The sequence below is a fragment of the Lissotriton helveticus genome, chromosome 4_1, assembly GCF_964261635.1.
Source record: "Lissotriton helveticus chromosome 4_1, aLisHel1.1, whole genome shotgun sequence".
NCBI classification, from domain to species: Eukaryota; Metazoa; Chordata; class Amphibia; order Caudata; family Salamandridae; genus Lissotriton; species Lissotriton helveticus.
Genome location: NC_136063.1, coordinates 1,109,988,772 through 1,110,010,436, shown reverse-complemented (window position 1 = coordinate 1,110,010,436; position 21,665 = coordinate 1,109,988,772). Strand labels below are relative to the sequence as shown.

At 42.9% G+C, this 21,665-nt stretch overlaps 1 protein-coding gene across 1 annotated transcript in view; it reads left to right on the top strand.

The window, feature by feature from the left end:
- Positions 1-21,665, top strand: part of LOC144828114 (dynein axonemal heavy chain 5-like) — a 1,079,012-nt gene that overhangs the window by 492,657 nt on the left and 564,690 nt on the right. Inside the window, exon 52 of the mRNA XM_078686235.1 lies at positions 5,784-6,113. Within this exon, the coding sequence (XP_078542361.1) occupies positions 5,784-6,113 (330 nt within the window). The remainder of the gene's footprint in view (positions 1-5,783; positions 6,114-21,665) is intronic.

The window sequence follows — 21,665 nt, the reverse complement described above, 5'->3', positions numbered from 1 at the left end:
ATACCACACATCAGTGCCTTTTTTGCAATGCAATTTCCCAACTAGTGATTGACTGAATGAATGCAAGCATAGTTGAATCACTGAAGGAATAAAGCAAGTCTTCTAAAGTAGTCATAGAGAGGTAGATGGTGCTATTTTCAGTGCTTTCCTAAAAAAGGATGTGGTTGTTAACACCATTGATGAATATATGAAGGACATTCCGAAGTTTTGGTGCCAAAACTGAGGAGCAACCATCCATATGGGAGTGCCTAAACTAACAGAAACATTTAGAAGCTGATGGAAGTGCATGGAAGTGGAGAGGTGGAGTTTGTCTGCTAGAAAGGAGGGTCTTGCTAGTGCACTAAGCAATTGGCTAGGCATAAAGCTCTAAATTCAATGGCCTTTGTAACCAAGAATATAGTAGAGTTGAATTTGTTCAGGCTTCAGACCAGCTTTACTGTCAAAATGTGCATGTGCTGGAGCTTTTAGGTGAGAGAGGCAGGTATGCCAAGGTAGAAGCCATTACATCTTAGATGAAGTTAGTACACTGTGCACCAGACCGTGGATTATTGCAGAAATGGATAGGAAGATCTTTTTCAGAACTTGATGGTAAAAGAATCTGGAGGACACTACTGTTGACCTGGACCGACAAAGTGAGTTCTTTGTCAAGCTTAACAATAACATTTCTGACAACCTAAGTGGGAGAATGTGGTATACCCATTTCTAAGACCAGACCGAAAGAGACCACACTGCTTAGCGGCTAGAGTTCAGTCGTGTCAGCATTTAATTTAAGTATGTTGTGCATCCTACACTCACCAAAGAAGGCCATAACAGTTGAGGGTTTCTTGTCAAATTGTATTAACATTTGGGTCTCCTCTGTGCAACAGTATCCATTGAAACTGAAGGACTGCTTGAGTGTCGCTAGGCTAAATGTAAATATTAAACAAAAGTAGAAGTTAGTGTTGGAGCACTGGGTGACATTGCTCAAGACTGGAAAAGGTGTATAGTGAAACTGGCGATGAGAAAGCCTGCATCCTTTGGTGAGAAGGCCCAGAACAGAGTACGATTTGTGCCATTGACACCAATAAAACATAAAAACAAATGAACCTCAAATGTCCAAGTCAGCCACGTGTATTGATTTGGTCCCCCTCAGTGCTAACTCTTGCTAATAACAAGCCTGAGAAGACTATTTAGTCTACTTCAAACCGAATATCTTCTTTAAATGGTTCTTATTAGGATCCACACATCTGACTCCCCAAAAGGAACTCAGCATAAAACTGACTATCAACACTTAGCTCTGCAATTTTCTCACTGGCTTCCAGTAGATGAAAGAATGAAGTTCAAAATCCTGATAGTCATGGAAGAATAAATAAATTACTTTACATAGCCCACTGTCACAACTTATCCCTGGACACTTTCCTGCAAAGGAAACCCCCAGGTTTAGGAGCCTAAGTGGTATTTAGAAGAGAAAGAATCTGATACTGGTCCTTAATGTGAGGGTTAGTTTCCCGCCACAAATAGGCAAGACAGGCATGCCAAATGTATATTCTGAAGGTGCAGAGACACTCTAAACCCCTCCCGGGTAGTCAAGTTCTTGAAGGATCTTTGCATAGATGTATTTGAATATCTGCCTTAAAGCTATGTGAAATAGACTCTATCTTTTATAGGAACTCTATAAAGAGCACTCCCTGGATGCACTCATATTGCCCAGTTCCTGAAGGCTAAATGTCAGGTGAATCACAATATGCACAGAACATATGGGAGAAATGTGTCTGATTATCTAAAGAAACTGGCACAGGACTTCTGCTTTCCCAAGACCTTCTGCTTTATCAATTTTGATCTATCCTTTGAGCTAAATTCAGGCAGTGCAAACCAGGGGGGCAATCAGTCTCGATTCACAATTGTCACAGTTCCTATATTTCTGCGAGTGCTGCACAGACTTTCAACATTAAAGAAGAGTCGTTCTGCGGTTTCATAGACCATTACAGGCTCAATTCCTTACGGCACTGTGCCCCATAATGTGTGAAATTTGACACAATAATTGGTGATACACCCCACCATGCATTCCGTGCAACATCCGAATTACGCATACAGATCTCCTGCTGAGAGATGTCTGGAAGGCAACATGTTGGTGCTATACCAAATACCTACATGGCTGAATAAATTCTCTTCTAGCTCCTGATGCTTCTTGCTCGTGGGTTAGCACTGTCTTAGACTTCTCTGGTCTTCACAGTCTTTCTTCCCCAGAGAGTGTTCAGATTGTGTCTGTTTTTAACGTGCAGTTTTACTAAGGGAGGTAACAGAATGTGAATTTAGCATTGTAAGCCATTTCCAAAAACATTCCAACAATCCCTGGGGTTTCTATTGTTTGGAAAGCATTCTGAGAGACCTGCACATACCTACAAACAATAACCTGTGCTTGTTTTTTCTGCTGGGAAATCAAATAGGCTGCCTCATTCATAAGGAAGTGTACCAATTGTGCTACGACGAGGGATATTGCCGAGCAAAGGCAGTGCTCCACTAAACACAAGCACGTGGAGTCATTTGAAATTCTCAGCCAGCAAATGCACCTAAAATATAAATTTGCTGCCTTCTCCAAAGGAAAAACCTTCAACCCTTGAGCATCAAACCCCAAGCATACATGTAAATGCGTCTCTGTGCTGTGGTTAGCTCAGGTTTCACCTTATGAAAGGTCATAATTAAAGCATATTTATTTATAAACATATTTGCTTCAGTTTTGAGATCAAATACTCCCTTCCACTTTACTTAAATGTTCCGATTTCGTAATAATGCTAAGCTCTAGTCTTGGTCTAATGTCTTTGTGTAGAAACTTTCTTGACCAATTTTGGCTCTGTACATTGCCTCCGAATATGAAATACGTTGGTTAATCGCCTTCCAGCATCTCATTGATTAGTGCACGTGTGCAGTACTTCAGCTGGGATGTGGTGCCATCCCTTTCTAAACCCTTGGATAAGGAGGAAAATGCAGACGGGGATCTTCTGCCTTATTCCACACCTGGCATAGAAAGTAAGATCAATATAATGCTGTTTCACCGAAACTACATAAGCATGTTGCAAAAATCTAAAACGGAGTAAGGTGAAATAGCCTTTTATTGATGTAGTGCTATTCTGATGAAAGTGCTCCACGTTATCAATTCTGCCAAAACGTACTCTCCCTTTGAATCATTGTCTGGGAGAAATAGACAGAGTCCATCTGCCAGCTACACCTAGTCATGTGAGCCAGGATACAGGCTTCTGTCACCAAATGTTTAGGACAAGAAAATGGAAACATTCTAAAAGAACTGTTTTCATGTGAGAGAGACAGGCCTTGCAGTAGTGAAAAACACATTTAGGAGTTTTTGACTGCCAAGACATGTAAAAGTTAAAAGTACATGTCCAACTATTTAAACACACTGCAACATGCCCTATGGTCTGTTAAGGGCCTATTCTAATGGTGCTTTATGTGTATAAGAAAGGAAAGTTCAAGTCTAGCAAAATATTTATTTTGCCAGGTCAAAATGGAAGTTTACACTGCACGCACAGGTTGCAAAGGCAGGTCTGAGATATGTTTATAGAGCTACTTAAGTGGGTGGCACAATCACTGCTGCAGGGCTACTAGTAGCATTTAATTTACAGGCCCTAGGTACAGGTAGTGCCACTTTACTAGGGACCTAAAACTAAATGAAATGTGCCAATTGGGTGTAAGCTAATTTTCCATCTTTATGGGATAAAACACCTTAGCACTGGTAGAAATAGTACACTGTACAGAAACCTAAAAGCCAACAAAAATAGGTTTAGAAATGGAGGACCTGGACCTGTTGGTTAACCACAGTAAATCGTTTGTAATGCAAGTGGGACCTCGTACAACTAAGCCCTATACTTTTAAGTTAGGAACAACGCCAATTCCTAAGACAAAATGCTTTTTCATTTCTGGGAGTAATGTTTATTGATGCCCTGATCAGTTGTCAGAAAGGGGACCAGGCTAGAGTGACTTCTGCTGTTTTCAATTTTGCTTCTAGATTGGGTGGCGAACTGATTGAGACTCTTTTGCAGATCTATGAAGCCAAATGTATCTCGAAGGTCATTTATGGGAGCGAGATATGGGGTTATACTGGGCAGGAAGCACTGCAAATTGTCAAAAATACTTTCTTGAGACGGGTACTCTCTCTACCGCAGAGCATCCCATCTTATGTTTTGCATGAAGAATTGGGGATGGCCTTTCTCTCAGACGATCTGGATTTCTGCCACCTAGCTTTGGTGATAAAGATTTGGATTAAGAAAGACAATGGCCTTAGCAAGGACATTCTAAGGGAATGTCTTACCCTTGATTAGGTTAATCTTATTTGTTGGATAAAGTATGTTAGAGAATGTCTTTGCAGCTTAGGAAGTGCAGACCTATTTGACAACCCACAAACGATCTGTAGGAGGGATCTAACTTGGCTGAAAGCGTGTTTCTATAAAAGGCCTACTTGGGATAGAGAGGAAGTTGAGTTGAGAAAGCCCAGCGCGCGTGGGTACATTGTATTGAAAACTGTGCCAACTATTGAACCCTATTTTTATGGGTCAAAAGTAATCATGATTGCTTTTTTACTGACCAAATTTCGGCTTGATCTTTTTCATTACCTTTTGGTCCAACCGACCCTGCACTCACAGAGGGCATGTGTCTCACGCCCTGTGGCTGCGACGAACAGTCTTCACAGTATATGATGCACTTTTCACTGTTTTGTATTTTTTAATGAGGTTTCAAGGAAGTCTTTTAATATTCCCATTCTCAAAAAAGAATGTTTTAAGAGGGTCAAACCTGCTTTTATCTTTTTACAACTTCTTTGAAGTGATTCAGTACTGTACATGCTTAATTTTCTAAGGGTCGTTATCAGGCTTAGGTTCAGTTGTGATTAACCTTGACAGTGGCATTCACCTTTTTAACTCTGTAATTATGGTCCCATAATGGTCTTATTGTACTCTCTTTTGCATATGTGTTGGAGTTGTTATATTGATGTCTGTCTCACTTTTATGGTTTTAACTGTAAAAACCAAATAAAGTATAATGATGATGATGAGATTCAGAAATCAGGAGGACGAAGAAAAAATGTTTGGGAATGACCGTGCAGAAAGGGCCACGTCCAACACTTCTGCACTTTGTAAAACTGTGAATGTGTGTATAGCAATATTCAGAATATTCATATAGAAACAATAACTAAATCATGGGCCTGATTTGCATTGATTTTTAGGTTTGGCATTAGCTAAGACCTTTTGATTTAACAAATAGTATATGTATAATATATTAATCATAGAGGATTTTATCCAGCCTTCTTCATCTTTTCATCTGTTATTGTGTTATTCACATTTTTATTCCCCCTCACAACAGCATACAGCTTGGGGTAGTGGGTCTGTCCACATCAGTCATTAGCTAACCTCAATACGAGTGACTGTTTTCTGTCCTTTCACAAGAAGCAAGTCCACACACAAAGTGGGCTGGGGACTGAAGTCCCAAGGACCACTATGCCAATGTATGCTCTTGAGACAAAAATGGTTTTTACTTTTAGCCAGTGTTTTTTTTAGATTGACAATTTGCCCAAAAATACAGTTTTGCAACAAACAAAAAAACAATTGAGCAATGATTAACCTAAAAGGCTGGAATCAATGCAGATCTATTGGATTTGCCAGTGTTTGCTCTGTTAGCTGATTTGATTAACTCATAAACATTTAGAAGTAAGCTGTCGCTACTCATAGGAAAAAAACATTGAGAACCAGAACTTATATCTACTACTAGACATCATTTACAGAATGCATTTCTTTCCTCTAGATTACTAATGAGATTGTAAGACAGCTAATGGAGCAGAAAGGCTTCTATAACTTAGAGAAGCCTGGAGAATTTACCAACGTGGTTGACATCCAATTTGCAGCAGCCATGATTCACCCTGGTGGTGGACGAAATGATATTCCACAGCGATTGAAGAGACAGTTTACTGTGTTTAACTGCACTCTCCCTTCAAACTCCTCCATTGATAAGATCTTCAGGACAATAGCAGAAGGATACTTTTGTGAGCAAAGAGGTTTTCCAAGTGAGGTCTGCAGACTTGCCTCTGCATTGGTACCTTCCACTAGAAAGGTCTGGCAAGCAACTAAGATAAAGGTGAGTTAATGTTTCTTCTTTCAGATATGGTATTCTAAATTTGTCTTTAGCTAATGTGCCAAAATGCATGTGTGTACTTATTTGGGTAGCACCTGGACAGTGTGAATTAATTATTTGGCTGTTGATTTCCACTTATACCAGGGAGACACACTAACAATCTGGAGGCCTTATTCAGAAATTGGCAGACAGAATACTCTGTTACAAACGTGGTAATTGCCACATCCAGGCATTACAAATGCATCATAGTCTATGGCCCTTGTAGTACAGTGGACTGGGTATCCCTCACTTTTTAATGGAGCATCCTGTTAGCCAGATCCTATTTAATGCCGCTGGTCATCATTCAGCATGAAAACCCCATTGTTGATTGATCTGTTTAATTACTCTATTGTGTAAGGATGTGTGGAAATATCCAGGAGTTAATATATGAAGAAACGTTTGTTTAGTACTATGTTTGAAATACATCTTTAATGATTAAGTGTCAGGATGCTGCAAATGCCACAAACAGGTGTCCCTTTCCCACCCCTGTGACATTTGGACCACATCCATTCAACCAGCAACCTTTGCATACCTATGCACCCCAAGGCCATAAGGGAGCAGAAGGACAAGTTGTTTTTTAGTCAGGCCCTCAAGGAATCCCTCAAACAGTCCCTCTCCCAAGGTTTAAGTAAGTCACATGGTTGATGTAGCATCTTCCCTAGCCTGTGTACAGGCAAATTATCACACCATACACAGAGCTTGGTATCACACGTCTTTATTATTCAGCATGTAACCATTAACTGAATATTCTACATCGTGAATTCTATCCCCCACACCCATGCACTTACTTTACTGTTCTGCGGATTCCATCAGGAACCACAAGGGTCTCATCATCTCTAACTCACAAGACACTCCAGTTGGGAGTGATCCTCCAAAGTGGTTTCCTACAAAACACATACAAAACACAAGAGGCACAAGTTGTTATCTTTTTGCTCCAAGAAGAGACCTTATTCTTTGAAGCATCCAGAGAATTGAGGGCACTGTTTCAAGATGCCACCATCCAGTTCGTCTTCCTTTGAGTTGGTTATGGTTCTGTATAAACTCTGAGTGAAGTTTCAAGCTTCACCAACCAATCCCTCTCAGGAGGAAACATTTTGTCAAGCCACATTGAATCAATCTATGTCTGTCTCTCCTCCGTGTGACTCCCATCTAGCTCTCAAGGGTGTTCTAGATTGGTATGGGGTTTCAATGTCTTCTCTGCACCTTCACTGACAGCATAAAATGACATCACACGCTCGGCCGCGCTGCGGGCGCGCCTAAGGCAAGCCCGTCTGTGCCCGTCCGCGCCGAGACCGGGCCCAGGGCCATACCCCCTGTCCAAAACAATCCCGATAAAAGACAACGGAATATTCCAGCCAGGAGCTTCTATCACTAAGACCCAGCGCCACATGTGCCCTGATCGACCTACACAAAGAAGGTAAAAATTGTCCATCTTGTTCGTGTACTTTTGCATTTTCACCTATTAGGGTCCTGAACATGCCCCAAAACAAACCCAAGATACCAAACTATAGAAACAGTAATATTAAGGCTGGCTTAATTAATGTCAGGTCCTTAGTTAAACATAACATACATACAGCTGAATTAATTGAAAGCCAAAATATTGATATACTGTTTGTCACCGAAACGTGGGCAGACGAAGCATCAGATGCCGACCTGACCCTGGCTATTCCTGAGGGTTTTTCTATCTTTAGAGCTGACAGAAAAATGAAACGTGGGGGAGGATTAGCAATAATAGCAAAAGAGGAACTCAGGATTAAGAGCTCAGAAAGAGGAAGCAACTCGGACTGTGAAACCTTGACCTTTCAAATCAAGATTACAGACAACTACACGTTCAACGGATTATTAATTTACAGACCACCTAGCGCAAAGACACCTCTAATTGAGCTTTTAAGTCCATTCTTAGAATCAAGTGTGACAGGCCCTGATTATACAATTTTAGGAGATTTTAATTTGCATCTAGAGAAAACCTCTGACCACAAGATAGCTTCAATTACGGACGCAATGTCAAATTTTGATTTGGAACAAAAGGTACACCTAGATACCCATTACGCTGGCCACACCTTGGATGGTATATTCACCTCATGTCAGAGCCTAAATAAAATTGATACTCTCATGGTCCCATGGTCAGACCACAAGATGGTCTTGTTTACATTAGAAATCAAAGAAGATACGGGGTGACCTGTTGAAACTCTGAAGAAAGCAACGTACCCTGACTGGTCTAAAGTTAACCACCAGGCATTTGTTGACACACTCCGATCATCATATCCCACACTTGATTTAAACTGCAATATAGCCTGTAAACAATTCAACAAGTGGTTGGATACTGCAGTTAAACTCACAGTCCCACAAAAAAGTCACTTTTAAAAGAACCCCCCCCCACAACCATGGTTCTCAGAAGCATTGAAGGCACAAAAACAGATGTGCAGAAGAGCAGAGAAAAAGTGGAGAGCCAACTATGATACTCAGATTAGACAAGAATATAAAGCTGCTTTAGCCAGTTATAAAAAAATTATATTAACAGAAAAAAGTAAATATTTCGTTCAGAAAATCAATAAGTCAAAAAACTCCAGTAAAGCCCTCTTTGACACTGTTAAAAAACTATCAAAATTTGAAAATAACAGTTCTGAAGAAATGTCATCAGAATTCTGTAATACATTAGGTGTATTCTTTGTTAGCAAAGTATCTTCAGTCTATGACTCCTTTAAAAACCATAACACGGATATGGCAGATCAGGATACCTTACACCCAATAAATTCAGTGGAATAATTAGTTCAACCCATATTGTTCCATTTCACCCCTCCTACAAAAGATCAGATCCTGAAAGAGTTGCTTACCACTAATTCAGGCAGCCCAACGGACCCCTGCCCACCTAAAATGATGCAAATCTGCTCAGAACAGCTGAGCTTGGTGTTAGAAAAACTTTTTGCCCAAATTATCGAAACCAACATCTTTCCAGATGAATGGAAAACGATATCGATCAGACCACTACTGAAAAAACGAAACCTAGACTGTGAAGTACCAAACAATTATAGACCAATAGCCAGGATCCCTTTTGCCGCGAAAATTATCGAGAAACTTCTAAACAAACAGTTATCCCGATATCTGATGGATGGCAACTGGCTGGACCATTCTCAGTTCGGTTTCCGAGAGGGACACGGAACGGAGAATGCTCTACTCACAGCAGTGGAGGAACTTAGAAAAGTGTTGGACAATGGAGCGAAGGCCGCCTTGGTGTTACTTGACCTATCGGCGGCCTTCGATACGGTCAGCCACGAGATCCTCCTAACCCGACTGAAAGCAGCGGAAATACATGACTCAGCATGTGCCCTCATTGCCTCATACCTAGAGAACAGAACTTTCTCGGTAGAATCAGGAGGAGCTAAATCCAATCTATTCAATCTGCCATGCGGGATCCCACAGGGCTCTTCGATGAGCCCCACTCTTTTTAATCTATATGTGGCCCCTCTTGCAGAAATTATAAGGAACTGTGGATTCACTCCAATATCCTACGCTGACGATACCCAAATCGTTGTGTCCATCAACAAGGATGTGGAGGACACAGCAGAAAAATGTCAACACTGCATGGTACAGGTCAGCCAATGGATGAAAATGAACTGCCTAAAACTTAACGGGGACAAGAGCGAGGTCATGATACTAGGAGGTGACACAAATATATGGTCTCCCTCTTGGTGGCCTAACAATCTGGGTAGATGCCCAGAGTCATCAGAAAAAGTGAGAAACCTGGGTATCACGCTAGACACCAATCTCTCTTTTGATGCCCAAGCCAGCAAGCTGGCATCAACACTCTGGTATATTTTCAAAATGATAAAAAAAATACTACCTTATCTACCGCAGGATTCACGCAAAACAGTGGTGACAGCTTTATCCTTGTCAAGACTGGACTACGGGAACGGCCTTTATGCTGGAGCTAGGATGAAAATCTTAGCCAAACTGCAACGTTTACAGAATGCTGCAGCCAGGCTTGTACTCAACATACCTAAGTTCGAGCCAATCAGTCACAAACTAAAAACCCTGCACTGACTACCAAACGCAAAAAGGGTACAATTTAAATCATTATGCCTGGCATACAAGGCAATTAATGGAACTGGATCACAGTTTTTGAAGTCACATCTAAAACATTATGAGCCAAACAGACTTCTTAGATCCGGCCAAAAGAAACTCATCAAGGTCCCGAGATTTAGAAGAGCCAATTGGGGCGGAAGAAGCTTCCTTGTACATACAGCAAGAACCTGGAATCAGCTGCCTCTTGCCATAAAAACCAACCCATCCTTGAAATCCTTTAGAAAGGAAGTTAAAACCTGGCTTTTCTCAGCATAACTCCAATTAACATTTTCAAGAGCCAAGGGTCTATCATAGTGCCAAGACGCCTTCGGGCATTTGCGCGCTCTACAAATTGACAAATCAAACCAAATCAATCAAATCAAAAAGCACACCTACGCCTCCACCATTGTCCCAGTGAACCTGGCCCAGATGCCTCTTTTGATGTAGTCTTCAGAGCAAACAGCACTGCCTTTGGAGTTGCATACATCCACCACCGGTTCAAGCTGCTCTCTGTGAATCAGAGGAGAGCCTAATTTCTGCCAAAAATGCAGACAATCCATTGGTGGGTCTTCCTTCAGGGGCTCAAATATTCATCTACCGTGAATAACTTTGGTCAATGTTTCTGGCACACTACACTAACTGAATACAGAATTTCAGTACACTGATGATGGTGATCTAGAGGTCCATTAACTCTTCTCAACTCGTATCAGGATGCTGAGCTTTTTATGGACCTGCAAAATGGCAGTTGCCTAGACATCTTTGATTTAGAAGTTTCCTTATGCTTTCAGGCCCCCTTCAGAGAAAGTTTATTCTGTGAAAGCTGTGCTGTGCAATGCTACATAGATGCGTAAGTTGGCCCTCCTACCTGCTGAATGCAAGACTAACTTCTTGGTAGAAAATGTACTCCAATCTTTCATAGCTCTGGAGACTCTTCTGCCTTTTTGAGTAGGCTTGCATAAACTCGTACTTGCTGCCTGGGAAAAACCCTTTTCATTTCCGGCAGTCCAAAGGCAGATTGCGCTTCGCTACAGGTCTGAACTTACTGATCAAAATCTTCCTGCTGGCCCATCGTTTACTGAAAAAGCTGGTAGTTTAGGAATCCTCTGCAAAACGGAACCCCCGTGCTTTACTTTCTACACTATCGATACTTGCACCAGGCATCCACCTCCTGTGTATGACCAATGCTACTTGTTTCTTTGGCAGATATGGCCATGTACTTTGGAACATGGCTATACTGACTACTATTAGAATGTCTGATGACATGATAGGGCCGTTTTCACTGGCTTGAAATACCCTGATGCCTCCAAAATGAGCCTCAAATGTACCCTGGATTCCCCTGTTACTAATTTATGCTCTTTGTCCTTGCCCATGTTATGCTATGCATGCCTGGATGCACTCTACAGGATTTTCTAGAGACATGCAGGATCACCTCATCAACATGCAAACCGATGGTGAAAGACTTTTTGAGTTAAGCCAGACTCCTTTTAGAGCACTTCAGAATTTGTAGAGCTACAAAGCATTCCCTGAAGATGGCCTCATCAGTTAGACAATTACACCAGCAATATTGTTGTTTTATGAGTTCCACAAGTTCTACATAATTCCAGTCAGAGACATTCAACTAGTGCCTGTGTCGCAGCAGTTCTTTCACTTATTTCAAGGAAGAAGCAGACACTAAGGTGGCATCAGCTGCAGTAGCAACAGTCCTTTTCAGCTTCTGCAGGTTCTGTGGCTGTTAAACTGCATGAGGTTATCTTCTACCACTCATCATCTTTGATTCTGAGAAGGATATCTTCTTTTCTGGACTATTTGAGGATAGTTGCCAAATATCAGAGGATGCTGGAACAAGCTCAAAGTCAGAAAGGATATGCAATACCCTTCTTGGCCACTGTCTGGATTGGCCTCCCTCTGATTATACTTGGTCTTCAAACCATGTCTCAATCCTGGAGGCAAAAGTGTCTTCTCCTGCTTCAATGGAAGTGGTTTCCTTTACAAACAAGTGAATGGGACTAAAGCCCCATTATATTCTGTTACATTTTGTATTTGAGCCTCCTTAACCTTTCCTCATTCACAAAAAATATAAATTGTTGACTTTGAGCCACATCTTTTTGGCTCTGACCTAGCAGCCCTTGATGGCATCCCTAGATCTGCAGCAGACCACAATTTGATTTCCATGCACTACGGCTTACAGGTGCTACCTCTGGTTTCTAGTGGAGCATAGCTATTGTGCTAGGCGGTTTTTAGGTCTTCTGACAGCTCAGTTGGTTTTCACAAAGTTGTTGGTGGTAATGACCGCTTTTCTCAGGAGGTTGGGTGCCCAGGCATTTTCATACATCACTGTGCCAGTAAGTGAGCACACCTCCGTTGGTCTCTAACCACTTGGAACATATTCAGAAGCTGGGGTTGTCTGTGAATCTTAAGGAATTCCACTTCTCTACTTGATAACTCCCCTTCATTGGATCTCGGGCACTACCTGCATGCACGTCTTTTCACCATTTTGATGATCATGGACATTTGGGAGATGATCCTTATGTTGTGTTTTCAAGTGATTCCATCAGCTTTAAAGGGACTCTGTCTATTCGGTCTCATGACCTCATGTAGCCACCTCGTTCTTCATGCACAGTGGGGTATTTAGCTCCTTTAGTTCAATTCAATTCAATTCAATTTATTTGTTTATGATTTTGGAACTCTGATGAGATCCACATAAGAGAATAACAAAGAAAAGTATACAATTTCATACCATCACAATAAAAAATACAAAAAAAGATAAAATTTTATAGACCACTAATATATATCTAAAAAGCTTTTAAAAAAGTTAAAACTTTTGTGACAGAACATTTCATTGGGTGGATTGTAAATGGCGTCTATAAATGCGGTGGCAGACAAGATACTTAATTTTAGACAAATTGGTCTCAACCACTTACGCCGATGTGAAAGTAGAGCCGGACAGACAAAAAGCACATGGGTCATATCCTGAATTGAATTATTACAAAGATCACACATATCTGAGGAACCATACCATCTGGACAATAAATTATTCAAAGGGAGAAGATCCTGCCTCAATAAAAACCAGAAACGGCGTACACCATGAGGGAGATTCCAACTAACATAAGATTGTACTTTTCTTATTAGGCAGGAATCGATGGCCAGAGAAACACCCTTCTTTGAGATACGGGCTTCCCTATCCATCTTAAAGCTTAGTTTCCAGGAAGCCAGTTTCAAAGTGGACTTCAGCTGGTATGCAGATAGTGTAAAAAGTACTGATTCATCAAATTGTAAAAGATCAATTGCAGTTCTGAAATTTTTTACAATTAGAGAATGCTCTTTTAGAGTTCCTAGTAATTCTTTTTGAATAAGATGTCTTAAAGTACCAGGTTCACCCTTTGTGAGGCTGGAAACCCATCGCACTATCTCTGCGAGACCCTGAACCCAACTACTAGGCAGGCCAAATTCCAGCCTAAGAGCAGCCACAGTACAGGCAGTGTTAACTGTGGTTAGATACCGCAAGATTTTGCGTTCCGCAGTATTTAAAAAAAACCATTTTCCTAGATCAACTAGTTCAATACCATACAGTAGGGAAGCTGGGATTTTAGCACGGAAGACCTCTAGCAAGAAGGCAAAGTGTCTTCTGCCTGTGGATCTATAAAGAGAGATTAAACTTTTGCCTTGTGCCGTTGCCTTCCGGGTATTATTTGCTATATGGGCCTTATCACTTAAATTGCCAACTATTGTTTTTCCTAGGAAGACATAAGATTTTACCACTTCCAACTTTTGGCCACCTACAGACCAAGCGAAACTCCCATATTTCAGCTTTTTCCTTCCCGTCATGCACATTACTTTACTTTTTGACACATTTATCTTCAGGTGGTGGGTCACTGTGTATTCATGTAATGCCTGTAGACGGTTATTTAAACCTCTTGGTGTTAAATCCAGTATTAATATATCGTTTGCATATAGCAGACAGACAATCGGTTTACCCCCAATACTGGAGCGATACCTTCACTCAAAGATAGGGCATAGGGGAGGTCAGATATGTATAGGGAAAATAATACAGGGGCCAATAAACAACCTTGTTTTAAACCATTAGCAGAAGAAATAGCTTGAGAAAGGCCTCTTTCCCCTCCCAACAGGACTCCGAGTGGAGAGCCCGGACTAGCTCCAGAAGCATGGTCGGCATGCCAAGGTCTGATAATTTTCTCCACAGCAAAGGACGGTCTACTTTATCAAATGCTGTGGAGAAGTCTATGAAGGCTGCATAGACTCTCCCTCCCCGGACTTTGATGTATTTTTCAGATATAACTTGCAATGCCGTTAGATTATCCATGGTTCCATGCCTTTGCCTGAACCCAGTCTGCTCGAGGGGTAAAATTTCACCCTTAGCCACCCAATCATTAATAAGCTTCAGAAAGCATTTTAAGAAGACTTTGCCTATGGCGTCCAAAAGGGCAATTTGTCGATAGTTCTGTGGAGCGTCACGGTCTCCCTTCTTGAAAAGGGGGACTAATATGCACCCCTTCCAAGAAGGGAGGACGGTTTTGTGTGAAAAACAAAAACTGAACACCGGAAAAAGAATTTTGCTCCACATATTGCTATTTTGTTTTAGGACCGAGATGGGAAGCTCATCCGGACCCATAGCCCCAGAGGAACGCAAACCCTTAATAGCCAGTTCGATGTCCTTTTCAGAAGGCGGACCGTATGAAGAGCTATCCTCATATGTTCTACTACAGTCAACCACTGTTCCGTTACTTGCATACAGGTTCTCGATGTAACCAACCCATATTTGCTCTTCAATGGGTACTGGGAGTGGTCTAGATCTTGCTCCACATCCCTCCCCAATGAGTGACCAAAATGTTCTTACTTGACCTTTAAATACAGCTTCCCGCAGTTTGATCCATAAGGTATCTTCCCTCTCTTTTTTCAATGTAACCTTCACCCTACTCCTCCTTCTTCTTAATAAAACTATTCTATGGTATCTTTCGGGGGAATAAGTTAAATACTGTGCCCAAGTCAGCACACCTCCGTTGGTCTCTAACCACTTGGCACATATTCAGAAGCTGGTGTTGTCTGTGAATCTCTCTAGGAATTCCACTTCTCTACTTGATAACTCCTCTTCATCGGATCTCGGGAACTGCCTGCATGCACGTCTTTTCACCATTTTGATGATCGTGGACATTTGGGAGATGATCCTTATGTTGTGTTTTCAAGTGATTCCATCAGCTTTGAAGGGACTCTGTCTATTCGGTCTCATGACCTCATGTAGCCACCTTGTTCTTCATGCGCAGTGGGGCATTTCGCTCCTTTAGTTGTGCTTTATCAGCCAGTGTTTACAGCACCTGGGTGATCTCGCTGTTCCAATGAGAATATTCACCACAGTGCTCTTAGCTTTGGAACGTTGAATATGCGATTCCAGCCTTATGGAGGAAAAGCCCTTATGTTCCCCTTGATACAGGGGACGGTCATGACAGATGCCTATCCTTTAGAAGGGGCAGTCACCTGCTTGAGATGACAGATGTTGGCTTTTAGTTGCTACACCGCATATTGAGCTAGCCCCAGTGGTTGGCAGGTATATATCTGTAATACTGGGGAGATAACTTTGCTAAAAGACCCTTTATGCAGCTTCAATACTCCCCCTATCTGGTGGTCTAGTTTTAGTTTTCGTCTAGTGACATGCTGTCCCCTATCCATACTCTCATCAAGAGTCATTCCTAAATAATCAAAAAGATGCACCCTTTCTAAGGGGGTGCCATTAGGTATAGGATTTCTTCATGATGAATGGCAATCATTAAATGCCAAGTATTTGTTTCTTTTTTTATATTAATTTCCAAGCTTCCTTTGGTGCAAAATCTATTAAACTCATCCAAGGTCTTTTGTATGCCCATTAGGGATTTTGACAAAAAGAGTGTATCATCAGCGGACATGAAGGCCGAAACCCTCATGTTTGCCAGCTTAGGGACATCATTATCAACTAAATTAGGTGCTCAACCAAGCCATTTATATACAATGTAATCAAAGTGGGAGCCAATACACATCCATGTCTTACAGCCTTGCCCACAGGGAATCAAGCAGTCACCTCTGCCAACTTCTCACAGCTTGCTGCAACATTGTTAGTATTACCCTGCTAAAAGGGTTTGGGTAGTGTCAATGAGGCTGATTGGCCGATAATTAACAGGGTCTACAGATGACCCCCTGTTTAAAGATTCAAATAATTTCAGCCCCAGCCTATGATTTGGGAATACTCATTCCATTTAGGATAGCATCAAAAATTACTGTAAAATACGGGCTCCATACGTCAATCCCGGATAGGTACAAATCACCTGCGATTTTATCAATTCCTGGGGCTTTATGAGGTACAGTCTTTCTAATGGCTGCTTCAATCTCTTTAGGATTGATAGGGTGGAATGCACAGCTCTCTGCATTGCTGGCTAAGCTAATGCCCCAAGACTTATAGACTCCACATCTTGCCCTGATCCTAATAAATGTAGATGAAAAAAATGATCTGTCCATGCATCTTCTGCTATATTTTTATCAATTGCCATAGATCCCTCTGCATGCCCAGTTGCAACCATGTTCCAGAATAGTGTTTTTTTTTATCTTTAGAGGCTTCAAACAGTTGGTCCCACCTCCTGTTGTCCCAGTCCTTTTTAGCCCTGCTTGTTACCTTTTTATAATTAGCTCTACTCAATATTATAAGTTTGACGTATTGAAGTATGGCAATAATAAATGTACTATTTCCACTGTAGTCTATGCAATAGTAGGGAAAACGTTAAAGTTCAGAGGGCTAAGATTTACTAGTCCCACTCCAGTCAGTGCAACAGTGGGGAAGGTTTTGATCTCGGAAGGAGCAAAATTGATTATTCCCACTCCAATCTGTGCAACAGTATAGAAAGCGTTGGACTCCAAAGGGGTAACAGTTACTGATCCCACTCCAGTCTGTGCAATAGTAGGAAAAGCATAAGACTCCAGAGGGGTAACATTTACTGATTCCACTCCAGTCTGTGCAACAGTAGGCAAAGTGTTGGACTCTGTAGGGGTAAAATGTACTATTCCCACTCCAGAGCATTCAGCTATACTTATAATTAGTAGGTTGGTATAGCACAGCTTATCACCCGTGAGGGTACCCATGCACTGTCCATGGGCATGGGGAGATTAAGTGATTTGGCCAGCATCACAGGACGTTGAGGCACAGTCCTGCCAAGTAGCACGCATCAGGCGTTAGACTGATGCATTTCAGTGTGGTTGTCCGCATCACTGCACTGAAATGCAAAATCACGAATTATAGCGCTTCCTCCGCAGTCAAGCCAGAGCACTGCTATAATGCACCATACTGTAACTGTAACTGTAAGCTGCAATGGCAGCACGCTGTTTCTGGCAGGCTTGAGGGCTGGGTCATGTGCTCGCAGCTATAGCTTTTACTCTGCTACAATGTAACAAATAGGACCATGTGGAATTACATTCACTGAAGCCAAACACAGTCTTTGGTATCTAGTTGTTCTGCTGCCTGTTCTGCAAGAGTGCGGCAGTTCATGAATAAAGTGTTGGCCGGTGCAGTGGGCAAAGGCAGCACAGCTCCCTGCTGGCACTGCTGCAGTAAATGTGATCCTGCAACATCACCGGACCCGACCCTACGTGCGCCGGCGGCTGAAATCATTTTTTTGAAAACAGATTTTATTTGTCACAGGTCACATATACCGCATAGCTCCGCAACCCGGAGTCTACTGCACACATCAATGAAGCAACAATAATGCCGTTGACTTTTAAAAAACCAAACAAACCCCCCTTCCTCCCTCCCCCGATTGCGTTTATGCCGCCACTTAACAATGATTTACATTTTGGAAGTTGCACACTGAGTCCATCAAACACCCTGCTTAACCCACCCTCCACCCACCTATTAGACTGGCAAGGGAGCGACCCCCTCTGGCGGCGGGTCCAGTTCCAGCCCACGGTAATTCGCCCATCTTTTCCAAATCTTAAAATGTTTACTGGGTCATCCCCTAGCAATAAAGATTGGCAATTCGAGCCCCATACAAAAATCCATCCCATTCTTCCATTTTTTTGTAAATATATTTTATTGAGTTTTATTCCACAATCAAAGGCATTGGTACATGAATAATATAGTCTCCCCCCTCATTGTTGATAACCAGGCATAACTCCCCACTGTCGTTCCATTAAGTAGGATTCCAGTTCAACAGTTCTTGTTATTACAGGAATGACTATCTAGACATTACCAACTCAACCTTATTGTTGCCGTGATCAACTATGCCCATATGCTATTCCAAGTTCCCTCTTTGCTAATATTAGGCCCAAATCCACAAACTTACTAGTCAACTTCATCTTGGGTGTGTGAGGAAACCAATGTAGGATGCAGGTCGCCATATCGAAAGCCAATTGGCGTTCTGGAATTAGGTTTAAAAGATCCCCCACCTCAACCCTATAAGTCCCCAGAGCCGGGCATCCCCATACCATATGCTCCAAGTCTGCTCCCACTACAGCACATCAAGGACACATCACATTGTCAGCATTATTATGTTCCATGATCTTACCCGGTGTCAAATAAGCTCTATGTAGAATAAAGAAATGCACCAGTTGGAACCGGGCATTTCTAGTTCCCTTCCATGCCCTACGCTGTATGTGCCCCAATGTTGCCTCCGGTAGAGGTTTATCAATGCTCTCTTCCCATTTTAGTCGCAGACCGTCCAACGGGACCAATCCTTCAGTCAGCATCCTCGAGTACAAGCATGTAACTGTCTTGAAAGTTCCAGCCGCCATCATCACATACTGACACGCAATCGTAGTCCGGCGGCTGAAATCATGTCGTATACATGCTATTGGCAAATGGGCAGAGCTCGCTGCTCGCACTGTGGCAGTATTGATCCAGTGACTGTAGCCCAACCCAACCCCACTCCACCCCGCTGGGGTGGTGGCGGCCGGGCTGGTTCTTCAACCGTAGCCCAGAGCACTGTCATCAGTCCGCCAGTCATTGCGGTCCAGCCACGCGGGGCCAGCCTGTTGCTGCATGGCCGACTCACCTCGCTAAAGTAAGTGCTTGAGTGACAGAGGGTATATAATCTCCTAGTTGCTATGCCAATAAAAGTTGCTTTTTAGCTTGCAGTCATAATCAGATTTTCATATGCTGAGCTGCTGTATAACTTATTTTGGTTCGTGGTGATGACTCGTGAGGCTTTATGGTACAACTGAACTTGCAAGGAGTGAGCAGCGCAATGGACCCCGGGCCCGGTTGCTTGCCTGCCCAGCTTAGATTAGCCAATAATTTTTGGGGTGATTAAGCCTATTTGAATTAATTCAGCCTATATGGCAGTGACCTTTGTGTGTATGCATCTCAGCCTCACTCTCCTGAGAATTGCCCAATGCGGTGCTATCTGCGTCAGCTGAAGCCTGCAAGTCACCTGACTGAGAAGACATCCGTGTTGGGGCCTCACATCCTGTTAGTACGTTTCTTGTTGCTCAAATGGGTATCATTTCTCGTATTTATATGTTTCTTTCTCTCATCTTTATTACTTGATTTAGGCTGCCAGAAAGTGTCACTCATAGTCATTGAAAAGGCACTCATAATTACACTGAAGTTATGAAAATGTTACACATAGCAATCTGAAGCCTTGGTAGCTATGGAGCAGACACAGAGGCTCGAACCCGGACCCCTAGCTCCAGAGTCGGTACCTCTGGCTGCTGCACCACACCCTCTCTCCAGCCTGTGCAACAGTAGAGAAAGCATTGGACTCTAGAGGGGTAACATTTACTTTTGCCACTCCAATCTGTGACACAGTAGGGAAAGTCATTGATTCCGAAGAGGTAAAATGTACTAGTTCCACTCCAGTCTGTGCAAATTAAAAACTATTAAACAATTAACATGATTATGGGGGAGCCACTGCGTGTTTTGCCGCGAGGAAGGATCTGGACGCTGTGCTGAGGGACGCCATGTCCCAGGGTGCCAAAGGAGACGCCCGCACCTGAGCAGCATTTTCATCCCATCTCCACCCTTTATCAGCAGCTTGCCGCTCCCACTTCGCGGGAGCCGCTGCATGTTTTGCCGCGAGGAAGGATCTGGACGCTGTGCTGAGGGACTCCATGTCCCAGGGGGCCAAAGGAGATGCCCGCACCTGAGCTGCATTTTCATCCCATCTCCATTGCCTGCTTAGCGCAGCACCTCTCCCGCACCGCGAAGCCCGGGCCAAGGGCGGGCCCGTTTGAGCCCGTTAGAGCCTGGTAGAGGCTAGGCTGGGCCCCCCCTCTAAGGCCCTGGACACTTCAAAAGGTAACATTTACGCCAGTTTTAATCTGCAGCATTGCTATCTGTATTTGTCACTCAATGTCAGTGCGTAACAGAACAGGGAGGAAAGGAGCGGGGACAGGGTATGTTGCAGGGACCCTTGATCAATTTATCACGAGGGCTTTCTCAGTTCTGGCACACGAGATAGCGCTTACGGAACACCGCCTCTCGATGGACCCAGTATTTTTTAAAAGATCATCCTTGGGGGCCATCCAGAACACGTGCACGCCAGATATACAAGGCCAGGTTGACACGGCAATTGTTTCGCAGGAACATACCACAAGTATACAGGACACTCCAGCTCCTTTAATATCCCAGGGCTTAGAGCCGTAATCACCGACAAATATAGTATCAGGAGTGGTAACAGCTCTTGAGGAGCCCCGCTCAGTAGGTGAGCATTTGAAGGGGGCAACTGCGAAAAGAAAGTGAGGAGCAACCCGAGCTGGTACTCAACAGAAAGGGAAGAAGTCTAAGAATTGCTGTCAAAGCACCCAAAAGGAGATCTCTAATGATGACCCCTCAACTACCAATACCTCTCAAGGAACTGTGTCAAATAGTGTTGACCCAGTGATTGCTTTGGGCCCATTGCAGATCGAGGAAATATTTTGGAAGAAAGTAGAGGCCCTCTTGTCAGCTCAGCTGTAGCCCCTTGTGCACAGACTCAATGCAATTGAGCAGAGACTGGGGAAGGCAGAGGGAGTGATAATGTGCACCCTGGGTAGCATTGATGACAAGATAGAGAGGGGTAATCATTCGAAGAACATAGGCAGGGAGGGTGAAAGGGAGGGTGCAACTGATCCAAATGCTACCGTTACACCGGTGACAAATAGTGCTGTGCAACCACCGGTGAGTGATAAATCAGGGGGGAAACCGATAGAAGGGGAATGATTGACTGTGTCAGGTCACAGGAGGTGCAGGGTAATGAGGAGACGGAAAGAAACATTGTAAAGAAAATGCATCCCCATTTAGATCTACCTCCAGATTGTTCACCTTTTGTTGCTGTCCTGACGGGGGTCCCTGAACTAAAAGTGGAAGTAGAGGAATCTTATGACCAACTGAAAAACAAAACAATACATTGGTTAAACTATAACAGACCTCTGCCCCAAGATGCTCACTGTAAAATTCTCTTCGTAAGGAGGGTGAGCTGGGTGGGAAACAGGCAAAAAAATACA